At 31.2% G+C, this 20,553-nt stretch overlaps 1 protein-coding gene across 1 annotated transcript; it reads left to right on the top strand.

The window, feature by feature from the left end:
* The first annotated feature begins 593 nt into the window (after nt 1-593).
* Nucleotides 594-2,552, top strand: LOC18095297 (WRKY transcription factor 28). Its single transcript, XM_006369831.3, has 3 exons — nt 594-1,239; nt 1,362-1,502; nt 1,832-2,552. The coding sequence occupies exons 1-3, from the start codon at nt 812-814 to the stop codon at nt 2,199-2,201; spliced, it is 939 nt and encodes a 312-aa protein (XP_006369893.1). The 5' UTR covers nt 594-811; the 3' UTR covers nt 2,202-2,552.
* Nucleotides 2,553-20,553: the final 18,001 nt, after the last annotated feature.

Genomic DNA, 20,553 nt, shown 5'->3' with positions numbered 1-20,553 from the left:
TTGCGTTTTCTAAAAAGAATAAGAGTATTTAATTAAACAAGGAGTTGAGTCTTCATTTTTTATATATACAAATTAAGCTGCTTCACATTAATTAATTAATTAATTAATCATAGAGATTAAGAGATTACAGAATAATCTCTTAATTATAATAAATAGAGATATGCATGTTGAATCTTGCGTTGCACACATTGACTACTTGTGCTATCCAAGAGGATGATATTACACTAGATTTTTATTTTCTGAAGAAGAAATCGTTATGAGAAGGTTTCTTGGCTTCTAGATGCACTGATAATTAAAAAATTGAGATTAGTTTCTTAATTAATATACAGCTTAATTAATTAATCAATAAATAACCCTTCCCATTAATTACTTAGCCATCTTAATTACACCAATAATATCCGGTGTGTGGAGCAGTTAAATGATTAGAAATTTAATATTATTGTTGAGAAAACTTTGAAGACCTTGGATATATATATATATTTATTTTTTTTCTTTTAACTGAAAACGAAAAGATTATAATAGTTAGAAATGTAATCATGGAGGTAGACCGGGAATAGGGTGTAAATTGACAGAAGAGGGCGGGACGGATGCGGGAAATGTTTCCATATGAGAGGGCACTTTTGCCCTTGTGATCGGAGGTAGTTTTGTCAACCTTTCTTTATAAAAAGCCATTGGCAAGTCTCCTTCAAACTCGCAGACTCTTTGTACAAGTAAATGAAAATAAGCCAAAAGTCTTAACGCACAACCAAGACCTAGAAACCAAACCCTCTCCTCCTCCTCCTCCTCCACCTCCACCTCCTCCTCTTTATCTATGTCTAATGAGCACAGAGACTTTTACTACCACACTCCATTCCAAGAGGATCATCTTGATGTCAAGCCTCCTTCCATTCTTGGTTCATCAACTTATAACAGGAGTCCCGGCCAAGGGCTTGATCCTTCGTCGTACATGAGCTTGACGGAGTGCTTGCATGGCTCCGTGGACTACAATTCACTTGCGAAAGCCTTTGGCCTGTCACCTTCTTCATCTGAAGTGTTCTCTTCCATAGAAGAAAGTTCAAGGCCAGTGGAAGCTAGAGATTTAGATGGTGGGAATAGTACTGATCAAGTTCCAGCCACCCCTAATTCTTCAGTCTCTTTCTCCTCGAGTGAGGCTGGTGGTGATGAAGACTCAGGGAAGACCAAGAAAGAGACACAACCAGAAAAGCCAGAGGATGGAGGAGAAAACTCTGACAAGAAAGAGTAAGTTTCTGTTCATGTAATCCTCAATATCATATATATGAATTGATCTATGCTACTTTCTTAATAATTCTGCCAATATTCTTGAATTAAACATGGTGTAATTCATTTATGTATGTGAGCAGCAAGGCAAAGAAGAAAGCAGAGAAAAGGCAAAAAGAGCCACGATTTGCCTTCATGACCAAGAGCGAGGTCGATCATCTAGAAGATGGATATAGATGGAGAAAGTATGGACAGAAGGCTGTCAAGAATAGTCCATATCCAAGGTATGCATGCCCTAGCTAGTCTCTTGCACCCCCCCAAAGCACAGTAAATCAAGAAGCACTAGTTTTTATCAGAAACCAACATATAGACACTATATATTTTGCATGCGTTGACAAAACGTTTTGCTCTTATTGATGATTGCCGAAATTAAGGTCAAAGAAAAACAAAGGGTACAACATCACCAATCCTTTCATCGCTTCCACTATTTTATTTTTCCAGCTTTAATTTCTTAAAAATGAATTAGGAGTGTTAATTAGCGACAGAAAGGTAATCTTGAAGGCAATTCTTGATAAGATGAACAGTAAATATTAATTAATTATATTTATATCAGGAGCTATTACCGGTGCACTACTCAGAAATGCACTGTGAAAAAACGTGTGGAGAGGTCATTCCAGGATCCATCAATCGTGATTACAACATACGAGGGCCAACACAACCATCCGATTCCAACAACACTTAGAGGAAGTGCTTCGGCTATGTTTTCACATTCAATGCTAGCACCTGCGCCCATGGCGAGTGGGCCTAGCTTCCCTCATCATCAAGGGTATAATTTTGTTCAAATCCCAGATGCTATGAACAACCAGAACATGGGGGCGTATCCACAAAACGTTAATCAGCATGTGCACCAGCAGTATCAAGTTCCGGACTATGGACTTTTGCAAGACATTGTCCCTTCGATTTTCCTTAGACAAGAGCCATGAGAAGGGTCTCTCTCAGTGTACATATGCTTTTAATAATTTTACCTTCCTGACTTGTTAGGTAATACTTCTTTTCTTCTTTATATCTTAATTCTGAAGTGGACATGCTTCCCTTGGATTAAAGGTGAATTTTGCTACAATATTGGGAAATGCTTTCATAATCCAAGAAGGTCATGAGTCTAAAGCTAGGGCGGTACGTAGCAGTGGTTTTTCAAAAACCCAGCGGTAGGAGGATTGCACGCTTATTATACTCCAAATGTAGTCCATTATTGCTCCCTTTTTTTCTCCTTTTTTTTATTGTATGGAGGTGTAATTATTTTCATTTGAGAATGAAACAATTTCTTCTTCTTCTTCTTCTCCTTCTATTATATATAAATTCTATTTTAATGCATAAATCATGTTGATGTATTGATGGGATGTCGTTTTCTAGAGAGTTAATTGTAATTCAACATAAATCATGCTAGTGTTAATGTGAATGTATTGATGGGATACATATTGCCGCAATTTTCTATCCAGCGGCACTGCTTTTTGTTACATATTAGGTGAAGGGAAAATTGTGTTTAAAGTAAAGTTTGTGCATATTTAAAACAAGAATTGTGTAGGTTTAAATAAACAATTTATTTTAAAATTTAAATAAAGGAGGAGAAAAACAATAATAAACTATCAAAATTAATTGTCTAACTATAGACCATTTTAAAGGTATTTGTTTTTATAGAGAAGTTAAAGAACTCTTATTTTTATTTTTCTTTTGTAAGAGAACTAATACATTTTGATATCTAATCTTGTATTTACATCTGTTAATGAAAGGGAGATTTTCCTAAAAATATAATTCGTTATTTTTCTCTTGTTCCTGCTATCAAGAGTTAAAAATTGAGTAGATTTAAAAAATAATATTGCAATCACACTACAAGCACTAAAAAATAAAAAATAAATTATTTTAAGGCTATTTATCATTACCTTAATCTATATCTTCATGCTCATACACTAACAATAAACTTGTAACTATATATATATATATATATAGGAACAACAATCTTAAAATATTTTAGGTACCTTTTAAACACTTTTATATTTATGTATGTGTATGATCTAGTTACATATTTATATTTATAACATGTCAAATCATTTGCCACCTCAATTGTCTATATATATCATTCTAACATGGGTCCATACTTACCATACATGTTTTGTTTTCAAGAAATTTTATTATTATTAAGTTGTAACTACTCGATATTTATAGCATATGAGAGACACCAATATAAGAATGTGAAAGAAATAAATAGGTGGATAATTTTTATCAATCTTTAATGGGATTGAAAGCTATTCTCTCTCCTTTTGTTTTTATTTTTTTTCCTGTCTATAAGTATTTAGTAGTTACAACTTTTACACCATAAAATTTTATTTGGTTTACTTGATAGTTCTTATCAACTTCTTGTCAAGAGTAAAAGGAAACCATGTTTTCAAGAATAAAGATGACAACCCTTTTCAACAACTTTTTCAATATTTTTGTTGCAAACTATTGAAAGTTTTTTTGTCCATTTTATTAGTATTGAACGAATATTCACAACTTATAATGAAATGTATGATATTATGGTACCAAAGCTTTCCATTTGTTTCCTTCTCAACTAAACAATAGTCAGTAAAGTCATTCTTTATTTTAATAGACACATATTGTACTTTCTTATCATAACCGATTTGAATAATTAAAGCTAATATAGAATAAAGCACCTCTATTAGTTGATTGTTATCCCTTATTAAAAGAATGAACTTGATCTCTTCAAATTGATCTGCTTGCTTGATAAGATACTCTTGGTATGACTTTAATTTCTCATCCTTCATTTTTCATTTTTCCTTTACATGGTAAATTATTAATAAGGAATCACTATGTATATCAAGCTTTTTAACTTTCATTTCCAATAGAGTCTTGATCCTATAAAAGTATGCTTCATATTCTACTATATTATTAGTACATTAAAATTGTAATCCGATCACATCTAGATACTTTTTCTCTGTTGATGAAATGAGCACAACACCTATACCATTACCAGATACATTTATTGTCCTATCAAAGTACAAAGTCATACATCTTCCCCTATCTTTTCTTGATTTTTAGTTATTATAATGTCTTTATTAGGAAATTTAAACTGCAAGGGCTCGTAATCATCAATTGCATTGTTTGCCAAATGATCTGGTATGACGCTACCTTTCCAGTCATATAAAAAAATGGTATATTCTGCTAGCATAACTTGCCATCATGCAATTTTGTTAGACAAATATGACTTCAAAAAAATGCATTTGATTGGATCAATTTTAGATATCAACCAAGTTGTATAATCGAGCATATACTGCTTGAGTCTTCGTGCACTCCATATTATACCATAACAAATCCTTTATATAAAGGTATACCAAGATTCGCAATCATTAAAATTCTTGCTCAAACAATAAATGGCCTACTATTTCCTTCTATAATTATCCTGCTGACCTAGGACATAACTCATAACATGTTTTGTCATGGTCAAATACATGATTAATGGTCTTCTCGATAGTGGTAGGACTAAGAGTAGAAGATTATATAAATACTATTTTATTTTATTAAAAACTCTTCAATAATCTTCATTCTATAATCTCACCATAAACCCTAATAATTTCATATCTTCACCTCAAATTTTCACTTTGATGGATTCAATTTGAGGTTGTACTTCATCAACCTCTTAAAAAGCTTTCTCGGTATCTAGACATGATCTTCTTCCTCGTTTGATTTAGCCATCATATTATCCTCATATACTTTAATTTCTTTATGCATTATTTCATGAAATAGAGTCATCATTGCTCACTGAATGTTTCCTTCTATTTTTTAGTTTGAAGGGCATGCCTTCGTAACAAAAAGTTCCCTAAGATGTGACGAAAATGATATTTTTTTTGTCTTCCTCCACCTTCTTGATATGATCATACCTTTCCATCTATAAAGGAATATATGGAACTTTTAGCAGCATTATCTATAAGTATGTCAATACGATGTAAAAAGAAATGATCATTTGGGCTTGCTCTATTTATATCTTTGAAATTCACACATTCCAACTTTTCATCTGTTCTTGGAACTATCATGATATTCAATACCTACTGAGGGTATTCAACCTCTTCTAAGAACTTGGCTTTCCATTGCTTTCACACCTTTTTTTTTCTCTTTGATTAGAATATTCGACCTCATTCTTCTTAATTTCTACTTCACTGGTTTATGTTAGGACTAACAGTAGCCTATTTATGCCGATATCAATGTCTAGCTCTAGCATATTATCCACTAGCTTTTCTCTAGTACTATTGAGTGAGTGATTAACCCTTTTTTTTCCTTCTATTCTTCAAACTCTTTTAGGGGCATAAAACCATTCATTTCAGGTTAAGTCATCCACTTCTTTCATTTCAGCTATAGAAGCTTGTATGATTATGAGGGACTAGCTAATATAGAGATTATATACATATTCATGAGGTAACGCTTGGTAATTATTTGTATAATGAAACGTTGACTTTTTTAAGATCATCTTAGATGACATGTTTTTACTAAATTGGTACCTATAAGCAACTAACCTAGCCTTCTCAGTATCTATCATACCAATCTCTTGTGCCTTTTTACCGTTTTCAAACCTATGAACAATGAGCTTTAAAAAATTCTCAAAACCTTAGTATAGCTCTTTGCAATTATCAATCACATACCCATAACCTTGGTGAAACTTAAAAAAAATATATACAATACATGTTGTGTAGCTGCGACTTTTAATATATCTTGCAAAGTCGCCATTCACACTTTTAAATATGATTTATTATGATTAATCACCATGTTTTAAAGTACTATCATATTCATGATTCCATTATTCTTACTCATGTGATTTGGTAAAGGATTGATGTATATATACATATCCTTTGAAGGCTATCAGCCCATTCTTAATAAGCAGGCTAACCTATTTCTTGAATGTATTTCATGTCTTGATGTTATGACCTATCACCCCTGAATTGTAAACAAATCTCTCATCCAATTTATACCAATATATGTAAGATGACTGAATGGGCTTGTAAAACAATATGAGGAACTTACCTTAGTTTGATCATTTATTGATATAGTTTTTTTAAAGACATGGAAATGTGAGGCATGTACTTTTGCTATGGGTTGTGTTTTGGGTATATTGTTGGTAGAAAGATAAGGTATTTTGATAATAAATATGTTATTAGTTATGGTTAAAAAGTTGAGTATTTGATGTTTAGCTATTCTAGAGTATGACTTATGGTTGATATTATGGGGATTATGGAACTTTGTAAAAAATGCTTGCCATAATTACAATTGAGATGTTTGATGGTACAAGGTAGGAAGGATAATATGAAAGATATGGTTGGAGTTACTACGGATAGGTAGAATTGGTTGTCTTTTTAGGAGAAGTTAAGGGAAAAAAAAGGTCTCTCATGGTTATTTTTGTAACTTATTGGTTGATAGATATAATTAGCCACGTGATGCACCTCTACGTCTTTTTTTTTTTTGTTGAGTTTCCCTCTTTTTTTTTCTTTTTTTTATAAATTTAGCAACTTTATTGATTCTTCCAGTTTTGATGGCCTACTCCATTTATTCAACTACGAGTATAATCTCCACAAAACTAGTACATCCATTTCTCAATATGTATTAATAGAATAGGCTTTTAAAGGTATTGATAAAGAGTGAGACTAGTTCTTTTTTCAAAAAGATGAGGTTGGATATAAGCTATGGTTTCTTGCCAACATTGTTTTTTTTTTTAATTAATTCTTTAACCTTCTTCTTCATGACATGTAAAATTGATCGATCAGGTGCCACTTCTATGTTAAATTAATACTGGTGCAACTGCTTTATTAATTCTTCTAGTTTTAAAGGCCTACTCTATTTGTTCAACTATGAGTACAATCTCTACAAAACTAGCAGGCCTATTTCTTAATAGTTATTAATAAAATAGGCTCTTGAAGGTGTTGATAAAGAGTAAGACTAATTCTTTTTTTAAAAGGAGAAGGTTGGATCTAAGCTACAGTTTCTTGCTAACACTAACATATTTTTTCTAATGATTTTTTAACCTTCATTTCCATGATGTGTAAACTCAACCAGTCAAGTGCCACTTCTATGTTAAATTAATATTGGTGTAGTTGTCTCATTAATTCTTATAGCTTTGATGATTTACTCCACTCGTTCAGCTACGAGTACAACCTCCATAAACTAACAGACTCATTTCTCAATAGGTATTAATATAATAGGTTCTTGAAGGTGTTGATAAGGAGTGAGACTAATTGTTTTTTCAAAATAAGAGGCTGGATTTGAGATACGGTTTATTTCTAAGACCAACATATTATTTTATTAAATTTTGACTTTCTTCTCCATGACATGTAAACTTGATCGGTCAAGCGCTTGATAAGGAGTGAGACTAATTTTTTTTCCAAAATAAGAGGTTGGATTTGAGATACGGTTTATTTCTAACACCAACATATTATTTTATTAAATTTTGACTTTCTTCTCTATGACATGTAAACTCGATCGGTGAAGTGCTACTTCTATGTTTAATTAATACTAACATATGAATGCTTCAACTAAATCCTTTTACTTTTTTATCTTATTCCTATTTTGGCTTATGTACCAAGATAAGGCAACACTGCTTAGGCTTTCATGGAAGAAACAAATAAGAGACTTATCATTTTGAATCACTTCCACCATCTTGCCATAATAAATCCTTAAACGGGTCATGAGGCACTCAACGCTTGTACCAATCATGTTTTGAAAGCCTTTACAAAATCATACAAGTCTATACCTTTAATTTCTCTTAGCCATTCTTTAATTACCAAGAGCTTTATAGGATCCATCTTTTTTTTTAGGCTTTTTATTCACAACCTTCTATAATAAGCTTTAGAGTAGAGGCAAACCTTGCTTTTTGGTAGGTCAACAACATAAAATAGAATATAGAGCCTTTGGAAATTAAACATCAAGTATCACCCCTAGAAATCTTATGACTTTTTGCTGAGTAGTAGCCCCTACTGGATATGGAAATTAGGTTACATCCAGGGTTATAAAAGCTATGAGAGCATGCTGGAAGGTGTATATTTCTAGAGCATTCTCTCTATTGAAGAGTCTTTCAATAAATGATCTAATATGATAACCCTGCTCAAGCAAACTAGTGAACCTAAATATCTTATTTCTTATTAGTTCTTACTCTTTCTTGTAGTTTTTCTCTAAAAAAAGATCTTCTTTTATATTCCATGTTTTTTTTTAATCTAGTATTGTAGGTCCATAAAAAAACCTTATCCTTTCAGGGATGAGTTATTTTTTTATTGTATGTAGATACAAAACACAATTATGAATATGCATGCTAATATAATATAAGAATGAATTTGATTAGATATTAAGTAGCCTTCCTTAAAAGGTTACAAGAGTTATTGAATGTTTGATGACGATCAAGATCTTAATAACCTTTAGCATTTCAAGTTCTTAAAAGTATCATTCTTGTTAAATATAGGGATACTTTACAATCTTTTTATAGAAAGGAATTTTATCCAATTTCACTATAACTTATATAAAAATAACTTTTTTGAGATATGAACATTTCTTTATTAATCTAGAATGTTATCATTCTAAAAATTATTTATAAGCCATTTGGTTTTGTGATGCTTATTACATTAAATTATTTTCAACTAATGAATTAGGCCATCCATTTTCCTATTAAAACTTAAAGCTTTCATTCATTAAAATATATGGAAATTATTCCAATACATTGTCCACTCAAAACGTGTAAATAGCTTAAGGAATTATTTTTATAGTTTGATAGGAAAATATAATAATCTGGCATACAATGGAACATCCTTTATAAAATGATTCATACTTTATGAAATCTGCCACACTTAGATATCTCCTCAAGGAAATCTTGGCCATATGACGAGCAACGTTTTGTAACTTGTCAGCAATCTAGGACACATTTATTGCTAGGCTCTTTATGTTCTACATGCCTACCATATTATTATCACTAGTCTTTATTAAGGTATCGTTGATATCCATCTAGTGCTTTAATTATCTTTGAAACTATCATTGTATTTTTTATGTAATGTTTTAGTTTGAACATCTCATTATCAACATGTTCTCAAAATTTTACAAGGTGAGTTTGCTCTTTTATAACGAATCGATGAACCTCCTCTAACTCTGTATTGGTGTTCAAAGCTTCCTCAATTTTGTTTTTAAAACTTTTTTATTTCTTCATTTATCTTTCATATTTCTTCTTCAACTTACTTCCTGACATATCTTTCTGCTTTTATATCAACCTCTAACTTTTGGTTCCTAAACCATATATACTTCACAATAGCCTTTTCATCTTTTAATATAACAAATAAAGTTGCATCCTTGTAACTACCTTTAAATTGAGCTAGGTCAAATGTCATTTGGAAATATTATTGATACCTTAACTACCTTGCTATTATAGAGGGTGCATAACTGACATATCTTGTGACCTCAATTAAAAGAACTTACTAATGTTAACTATAAAAAAATAGAGCCAAAACTGTTCCTTAGATTGCTAATTTGAGTTTTGAAGAAAAGCTTTAAACTTGACCAAACAAGAACCTTACCTTAGAGAATCAAGGTTATATGAAACTAATCACCCCTACCCTACACCTATAACGGGATGCGAATGAGAAGTATAAATCATAATGAGATTGATCAATCCTTCAAAGAATTTTCAAAATCAATCAATAACTTAATATGTGAATCACTCAATCACACAAAAAGAAACAAAGTACACAATAGGCAACAACTTTAGAAAAAAATTTACAAACTGAAAAAAATAATATTAACAATTGGTTTATATCGTAGAAAGCTAACCCTAATTTGACATAATAGACCCGAACTTGATAAATAGACCTTAAGACATTAGAAACCCAAAATAAATAAAATAATAAAATACAACCTCACCCAAATAAACCCTTAAATGCGGCAAGATCTATAATAAACTAAAAGATAAATAAATAATAGCCCAACTAATTAAAATAAGATCAAGTTGTATAATAGAAGCCCAACTTCAAACGAATGGTTCTCCCTTATGTTGATGAATTAGAATGTTTACCATATATCACTGAAAAGATGTGGATGTCTACTTCCCAATAAAAATAGAATTGCATAAAAATTCATTATATAGTTCCAGTTATAGTCAAACAATAGTTAAAGGTAAAAACTGGTAGTTTTGAATCTTTTTATTTCAATGTTTCTGTAATGTCTGGATGCTCCCCGAAAACCCTTCTTGAATATGAATCAAATTAATCAAGGCTTATTCTTCATTCTTTGATATGCTCTCGAAGTCGACCTTAGCCCAGTATCTTGAATAAGTTTATTAATTGCCTCATTGAACCTCTTTGCTCTAAGTCTTATGACTAGACCTAATAAAACCTCTAATGGATCTCTAGTGTTGAAGCTAGGATCACATCATTCCCTCTCTCCTCTAAAGGATTTGCCCTCCAATCATCAGCTATATCAAACAATGAAAGGTTAGATATACTAAACATAACATTAACACTATATTCACCTAGTAATTCCACTTTATAGGCGTTACATTGACTTCTCAATAATTTGGAATGGTTAATCTCCTTTCGACATCAACTTAGATCTCTTTTAACCAGGAAATCTATTTTTCCTCGTATTCACCCAAACCCAATATCTTGGTTCAAATGCCATTTTTTCCTTCCTTTATTGGCTTTAAATGTATATTGCTCATTCATTTTTTCAAATATAAGCAAATCTAAAATGTCTCATTAAACTACCCCTATGAGCTTTCCTCACAAGCAATTCACACAATGAAAATTTAGACATACATAATCTTTTAACTTTAAATAAAAATCCATCATGCCTAAAATACTTATCAAATGCCAAATGCTCACATTGTCCATACACTTAACCAAAGTCATCATCATCCACATATAATTCTTTCACATGTTCAAATCCTAAAAGTCTAGTGTTCAAGGTATTAAGAAGAACATACCTTTGAGACAATGCCTCCATCATTATGTTTTCCTTACTTTGTTTGTACTTGATGACATATAAGAATGTCTATATTAATTCAATCTACTTGGTATATCGCCTATTCAACTTACCTTGGCTCTTTAAATGTTTTAAAGATTGATTGTCCGTATGTATTGTAAACTCCTTAGGCCAAAGATAATGTTGCCAAATCACCAAGGTTCTCACTAATGCATACAACTCTTTATCATATATTGGATAATTAAAAGTCGTTTCATTAAGCTTCTCACTGAAATAGGTTATGGGTTGTTTTTGCTGTATTAAAACTGCTCCAATACCTATACATGAGTCATCATACTCAATCTTAAAAGTTTTTGTAAAGTCATGTAAAGCAAGTAAAAGGGCTGAAATCAACTTTTCTTTAACAAGTTAAAAACCTTTTCTTGTTCATCATCCCATTTAAATCCTACCGTTTTCTTTATAATTTTAGTTGATGGTGCAATTAGAGGTCTAAAATCTTTGACAAATCTTCTATAAAAACTAACTAAATCATTAAAACTTCTTGCCTCACTTATTGTCTTAAGTGTAGGCTATTCTTGAATAACCTTTATCTTTCCCTTATCTATCTCAATCTTTTTTACACAAACAACATAACCTAAGAACACAATTCTTTCCATTCAAAAATCACACTTCTTTATATTAGCATATAATATTTCCTTTATGAGTGTTTCAAGAACCTGTCTTAAATGATTATATATTTATCTAATTCTTTGCTATAAATCAAGATAACATCCAAATAGACAACAACGAAGTTTCCAATAAAAGATCTCAATATATGATTGATTAACCTCATGAATGTATTAGGGCATTAGTCAAACCAAAAAGCATTACTAACCATTCATACAATTCATATTTAGTTTTGATTGTTATCTTCCATTTATTTTCTTCTTTCATTCTAATTTGATCATAACAACTTTTCAAATCAATTTTAGAAAACACGGAAGAACAATGTAACTCATCAAGCATATCATCTAATTTAGGGATAAGATGTTTATACTTTACTGTAATATTTTTAATGGCTCTACAATCAACACACATACACCAAGTATTGTCCTTTTCATGCACAAGTAATATTGGAATTGCACAATGACTCATACTTTATTAAATATGCTCTTTCAACATCAACTCTTTTACTTGTCGTTGAAGCTCTTTATTCTCATCATGATTACTTTTATAGGTTAGCCGGTTTGGAATTGATGCTCATAGAACAAAATTAATTTGATGCGCTCAATCTCTTGAATTGGTGGCAAACCATTACGGATCTTTTTAGGAAAGATATCCTCAAATTCCTGCAAAAAAAATTTAGCAACACTAGGAACACAAGAATTCAAACCATCAGAATTAAAATGTGCCTCCTTATACAAAAGTAAAATCATAGGTAAATTGGAATGATAAGCATGAGTAAGGTCACTTTGTTTTGCATAAAAATTAAGGTGTTTCTCTAATTTTTCTAGACACTCTTCTTTTTTCACCCTTTTTATTTTCTCTCCACTCTCGACTTTCCCCATGTTATTTGTTTTTGTTGAAATCTCCAAACTTATTTTTAGTGGCCAAAACTTTCCCCCCAATTATTTCACACTCATGGCTCACCTTATTTTCACTCGGCCTCACATCCTCACTATTATTTTTCATAAATTCTTATTCAGCTTCCTTGGCTTTCTTAAGCTTCAATTGATCCTCATACATTTTCCTAGGTGACAATAGAGCAAGTGTGTAAATATTTCCATCTTTCACCACGGTATACTTATTTTTGAACCCATCATGCTTGGCCTTCCTATCAAACTACTAAGGTCCCCCCAACAATAGGAGTGTAGCATGCATAAAAACAACATCATATACAACCTCATCCTTAGACTTTCTTATTGTGAATGAAACCAAAAGTTTCTTAGTCACCCTAACTTCTCCATATTCATTCAAAAACTAAAGTTTATATGGCTTAGCATGCTTAAATGTATTCAAGTTCAACTTTCTAACCAAAGTTGAGCTAGCAATATTAGTACAACTACTATTATCAATTATCATACTATATATGTTATAATCAATATAGCACCTAGTATGAAAGAGATTCTTCTTTTGTTGCTCTACATCGTCTTTATAAATCTAAACACTCTAATATCTTCTTATAACCAAGGATTCTCTTTGCACATCATACTCCACATCATTACAATCATCGATCTTTGACATCACCTCTAAATCATCCTTACAAGCCAGTTCCACCTCACCATCATCTCTTATAATCATACTTCTTTTCTTTGGACATTCACGTGCGTAATGCCTAAGCCCTTGATATTGAAAACACCTAATCTCTCACTTATGCTTCGGCTGAGCAATATTTTTCCCTTTTTCCTACGAAGCCATATTTTTTCCTTTTTCCTACAAAGCCTCAACTTGCTTCTTAACAAATGAAGGTTTGGCTACTTTAAATGTAGTCATTGGTTTCACATGTACATTACTCTCTCTGTGCATGACTCTATGTTCTAAAATTTAACTTCAAACCCAAAAAAAAACCCGAATATCCATCAGGTTTTGCACTATCCTTTTTCCTCAATTATTTCTCGACTTTTACAATCATGTGTAACACATCCTCAATCTCCACATAATACTACACAATAGAAAACAGGCCTCTAAAATATCCTAAAAAACTCTCAACCCAATGCAAAAGTTGGATCAAAATTTATATCTATCAATATAAAGCTGCATGTTTAGAAAACATATTTTAATTTAAAGCACTAGAGATGGTACCGATGGATTAACCATTTTTTTAAAAACAAAATTCAACTATTTCTGCTGGGTGGCCTAATAATGTGTAAAGACGTTTTGAGATATAAAGCATTACAAGTGTGACAGTCAGTGGTCAGCTTGGAATTTGATGTTGAATAGACATTTCATGTGGGATTATGTTCTCCAATTTTAGTGAAGCGAAAGCAGGAAAAGTTGACTGCCTGTTTAGGTAGCGACAATTCAAATTTGAGCTTGGGAAAAAAGTTTCTACTCAAGAACATGTACAAGCCACTGCCTAACATCTTGACTGGAAAAAAAGAGAGGCTAGAATCTATACAAAGAAATTTGTACAGACCAAAAGTAGAGTCAAGTCGTAGGGAGGTTTCTGACCGATGGGAACGCTAGCTGGCTATCAAGGGTAGCGGCCTAGATCCCCTCTGCATTTAGGTAAAAGTGATGTTGTTCAAATCTCTTAAATTTCGAGTAATTACATAATTTTGTTGGAATTGGAAAACACAAATTTATTTAATTAAACTAAAATCCATGCTGGGTCCATGGAGCTGAAGAACAGATGACCATGTGTACAACGTTTTTGTTCAATATTCCTGACAGAGTTAAACGTGAAGCAATAATATAATTGAATGTTGTCGACATGAAACATACATAGTTGGTCCACATGGAGCAGAGAATTAAGGTATTGTTTGTTTACATATATGTTTATGGAAACAGAGTTCTGGATTGCATTCGTTAACGTGCCTATAACATGCACATGTAAGCTCCTATGATAATTTGGAGCATGATAGTTGTTATTTTTTAAAAATTATTTTTAATATCAATACATCAAAATAATCTGAAAATATCAAAAAATATTAATTTAAAACAAAAAATAAAAATTAAATTTTTTTAAAATATTTTTAAAACACAAAAATAAATAAGTCGCGATCAATTACTGTCAAGATGAAACATACATTGTTGGTCTGCATGGCAGAAAGAAATACAGTATCATTTGTTTATACATATTTTTTTTAATAAATATTGTCTCTAAATGTGGAAGTATAATCTAATCATAATATATATACATTTACAATATAATTGAAAAATAGTTATGATGAGTCATTGTCCAATTAACTTAACACACTCTAATTTAATTTTTTTAAAATATATTTTTATAATATTCCTGAAAACAAACTAGATCTAAAATAGTCAAGGGAAAGAACACAATCCAATGAGCCTCAAACAATTGCCCAACAATTGTACTCTTGCCAATATTGAAATGTACTCTATATGGGAGTTCTATGCTAAATATAGTGTTTATTTGACTTGTCACTTAATTAGAAAAAAAAAGAAAAAAAATTAAAATCTTAATTGATTACGTCCAAATAAAAATCGTAATCATTTGAAGACATCAAATAACTAGAAATGTTAATCATGATTTGTTTTACATCCTAAGTCTCGATCATGCATATCCTTATTTGTGTAATTATTTCTTAATCTTATTGGTTAGTTTTTTTGGACAAACCTGAGGTCTTTCTAACATGTGATTTTTGGACTCAAGTGGTCCATTAACTCATCACTTCTTCTTTTTTTTATTAGTTTGGGGTCTTCGGAATCCTAACTAGGTAAGGTGTGAAAGCTTTGGGATTTGAAGCCATTCCCAACTATTTTTAACAAGGTTTTTAGATAAACTTGTAAATTGTAGGAGTTTTAAAAATAAAAAATATTATAAAAATAATTATACAATTAAATTAAAAAATCTTGTCCACTCAAAATTAAATTCATATAAAAATAAATGTTAAAAGTTTTGACAAGCAAAAACATGGAAGATATATAAAGATCGATGCAATTCATGGAATACCAGATTTTTGCCAGTAAAGATGCAATTTTGATCGTGGTAATTTAATAAAAAGTTATTGTGAAATTATATTTACTAATTGTCATGTTATTTCTTGCTATTTGACCAAACAAACACTACTCTATTAAATAATTTTATTGACAAATTCATTCTGTCAATGTAAAATGACACAACTAAAAAATTGATATATTTTTTAAAATATATAAATGTATTCATTGTGGCTGTGTAGCTTCTTTTTTTAAAAAAAAAAAAAAAACTATTTAACCAAACAAACATCGTGTGAGGAGGCCAAGTCGGATTGCAAATCCTCCAACAATCCTAATAAACCGAGAGCTGAACCTAATCATGAGGAAACTCATGGTATTATTAATCCTGCAGCACAAGGAACAGAGATAATTGCATTATAAGTACATCAATCTTTAATATTTTCTAATTTTAATTTGTTTTTGTTTGAGTAAATCAGTTTTTTTCCAAAACTGTTCATCAAGTATTTTACATCCAAAAACTATCAATTGCTCTGGTATATATCCTTTGCTCCATGCTACTAAATTATGATTTTTCCCTTTCATTTGAAGAAGCTGTCTCTCTCAAGTTATTTTACTCTTTGACAATTGGGATATTTACTATGTAAAAAGTTGTATAGGGTAAAATAACTTGGAAGGAAAAGTTCCCTCCAATCATAAAACTTCATAAGCATAATTTAGTAGTTTAGGGCAAATAATGTGTCATGAGACAAGGGAGTTATAAATAAAAGTTGCATGAAAAATACTTGATTATATATATTTTTTAAATAATATACTTAAATAAATAAAAAAATAAAGTTCATGCACTCATTGAGGAAACATAAAAAAAAATGGTGTATCTAAATTGCAATTATCTCAAGGGAGTAATTAATAAAAGTTGGATGAAAAATACTTTATTAGAAATTTTTTAAAAAATAATATACTTCAATAAAAAAAATTCATTTACTTAGTTCAAGATCAGATTTAACAGTTTTACCACTGATAATTTTCACTGATATTTGAACTCACAGTCTGTCGGTACGTATTTTAACGACAGGCTCACCGACAAAACCGATCCGTCAGAAAAACTCTCATCAGTAATTTTTGGTCTGTTGGCAAGTCCATCGGTAATTAATTAACAGATAGACAAAGAGTGCCAAAAAACATTTATCCGCTTTATTTTGTCTGTATTTCTCACAGGAAGTTTGTCATATAACCGACAAAAATACCGTATGAAATTTTATCGATATTTTTATTTGTCCATCGATATATCGGTCGGTAAATATAATATATCACCAATGAAATATCATCTGTAATTCCATCATAGAGTTAGCATTCACAATGATATTTGTAGTAATTCTTTTCTAACTCTCTGGAATATACCAACGGACGTGGTCCGTGGGTAACCTTGTCCGTAATATTTTTAAATATTTTTTTAAAACAAATATTAAACAAAATTTAAATAAAAATCAAATTAAAATAATATAAAAAAGAAATTAAATAATATAAAAATTAAAAAATTATTACAAATTTAAATAGCGTTTAAATATAATAAATCCAAAATAAAGGCGGTGCTGGAGGAAGAGGTTGGTCGTCACCGGGACCCTGAGCCAATAAAGAGGAGCACATGGATCACACATGTGTGATCTCATCTCCATTACCACTCGACAAAGTTCTTCATAATCCGCAATGAGTCATTCATATTTTTCATTAAGATGATTCGTCCGATCGTGTACTCGTTGGTCTGACATCACCTCAAACTCTAGAGTATGAGTGCTCGGGACCGATTGCGAGCATCTAACGGTCAAAACACTACTGGTTGTCCGCAAGTTCTCGATCGTAGTGTTACAGAGTCCATACACCTAATTTTTATCGGGCCTACCAGACGATCTTGTCTCCAACCACAAATCCGAATCGAGATCCAGATGGGTCGAAGGATTGTCCCCATATCTCTCCTTAAAGTGACTGTTATATGTATCATAGAAAGAAAAAATAAATTAATCAAATTGAATGAAATTATAACTTAATAAAATTAATGGTTGAAAACTAATGTACCATAAAGTACTAAGCTCGGCTATCCATGAACTGTTGCACCTTTTTTTAGCTGTTATCACTTCGCACATGTGTTTCAATAAAAAAGCTCCATCGGGCTTAACTTGCATAAAAAAAGCTTCAAAATTTTTAAACCTGCAGATATACAACATATATGTCACAAACTAGTTGATTTTATTCTTCTAAATGGTAATATATTTAATCCTAAATTTAGAATAATTTAATCTAATTTTTTAAAAATCAAAATAATAATTAAAATTAATCCTACACATTTAATTTAAATTGAATAACAAAATTGGAAAACAAATAAATAAAATTCAACAAAATAATAAAAACATATTTCAATAACAGCTAAAATTCAACATAATTATTTATAAGTGGTAATATTTAGGATTATAAATTTACAAAAAAATATTCTAAATGAAATAAATACAAAATAATAACTAAAATTCCACAAAATAATGCAAACATTATTTCAATAATAACTAAAATCAACACAACTGTTAATTCATATAATTATTAAGAACACAAAATTGAACAAAATTAATGACCTAAACAAAACAAAAATAATGCAAGAAAAAAAACACAAATAAAGAAGAAAAAGGGATGAAAAATTCTTACCTTTATAGCACGTTTAGTTTCGGCTGAGAATTAAAAAAAAACTAAAAAAAGACAACATACCATAGGATGAGAAGAGAAGATGATGTTTGATTTCAGCTCGTGAATAGTTGAGAGAGATAAGAGTAGATAATATAAGAGAGAAAAAGAAAGAGCAAGAAAGGAGAAGAATGAAGAAGATGAAGCCCGGTCTATTGTGTCCGTGATCATTTATATTAGGTTTATAACAACAGAATATTAAATATTAATATCTTTAAATGTTTTGCAGTGCTTCCATCGGTGAAGTCAAGTTGGAATTTTTAATTTGCACGAAAATTCTCAAATACCCTTCAAATATTTTTCATTCCATCGGTGAGTCTTTAGGTAAAAGAGTAACCAGTCAACAGTAAATAAAAGCATTAACTAGCATCGCCTTGGAATACCCATTACGTCCGTAATTCCATTGGGGAAAGTGTACCCAAATAAAAAAGAACACAAAGTATTGGAGTTCTTATTCCGTCGGTAATTCAATTGGTAAGAAAAGGCATTAATTATCACTTAATAGTGCCAGGAAGAAAAGGAACAGTTCTCAATACCACTGGAATATACCAACAAAAACATTCTATCGGTAGACCCGTGTGTAATTGACACCATGAACAGTACTAGGGAGAAAATGAACAATTCCCATCAAAACTAGAATATACCAACAGAAACATTTCATTGGTATACCCATTTGTAATAAACACCATGAAAAATGCCAGGGAGAAGGGAAACAGTTTTCATTGCCACTAGAATATACCGACAGAAACATTTTGTGGGTACATCCATGTGTAATTGACACCAAGAACAGTGTCAGGGTAAATTGGAACAACTCTCATCACCACTACAATATAAGATTTGATTTGTATTCCCTATCTATCCATTCTGTAAATACTTAAATTCACAACTGCATGCAAAGCACAATAACACTAGTTCACATCACAACAATAAAAAAAAATATTTACTTGTTTGATGCGATCCAACCATCAAAGGATCCATTGGAGGTTCTAGTTGGTCTCGTTACTAGGCTTAGGGCTAAGAAGTTCAAAGAAGCTTTCAATGGACTTCTTCAAGATACATGGGCTAAGGTGGACTTCAAGAGGATTTGTAATAATAAAGAACAAACCTTGATTAATCTGATTCATGTTTAAGAGGGGCTTGTTGGTGGAACCAAGACCATTACACAAGGATTGAGAGAAGAAGACTAGATTCGGACAGTTTGACCTTTCATTACTCTTTTGTTCATAAAAAGAGCTACAAGTCGAATTTTGATGTGAGTCTAGATGGGATGGAAACTAGACTTCTATACATTTCCAATAGTTTATGACATGCCTTCTAATTCATTAATACAAGAGAGAACCATTCATTTTAAGTTGGATTTTTGCTACTACCAGACAGAATGCGGAAACAACGAACTTGTCTTATTTAATTAGTTGGGCTATCAAACTTTATTTATTTTGAGAGGAGACATTTTATTTGGGTCTTAAACTTGTTTATTTTGTTTATTTTAATTAGTTTGGGTTGATTATTATTTAAATTGGGCTTATATGAGACCCATTAGGGAAACTAGGGTTTTGACTTGGAGTTTAAATACTCGTTAGGAATAATTTTAGGGCAGACTTTTGATGATTTTTTCAGCATTGTAGCCTAATGGCTTGTATGTATATTGATGGAATGATTGGCCAAATATGCTTATATTATTGTTAAAGAATATACTGACTTTGTGTATAGTTGTAATGGCCTAATGGGCTATATATGCGCACGCGCGTGTGTGTGTGTATGTATGTATTCATGTGTGTGTGTGTGTCAACCATAACCCATTCACGTCTATTATACAATCCAAAAAATACACACCTATATGGCTGTTATAGTAGCCCCCCCTCCCCCCCCCCCCACACACACACCTATCTAGACTATTATAATATCCCATATTTTTCCACTTTCAAGATGTCATAACAACCTTTATTTTTCACATGTTTGGGTTACAGTAACAACCATAATTTCCCCACTTTTGGGTTGTAGTAACAACCTATATTTTCATGA

This window comes from Populus trichocarpa, chromosome 1, assembly GCF_000002775.5.
Source record: "Populus trichocarpa isolate Nisqually-1 chromosome 1, P.trichocarpa_v4.1, whole genome shotgun sequence".
NCBI lineage: Eukaryota > Viridiplantae > Streptophyta > Magnoliopsida > Malpighiales > Salicaceae > Populus > Populus trichocarpa.
The sequence above is the reverse complement of the archived record's forward strand: the minus strand, read 5'-3'. Positions and strand labels throughout refer to the sequence as shown.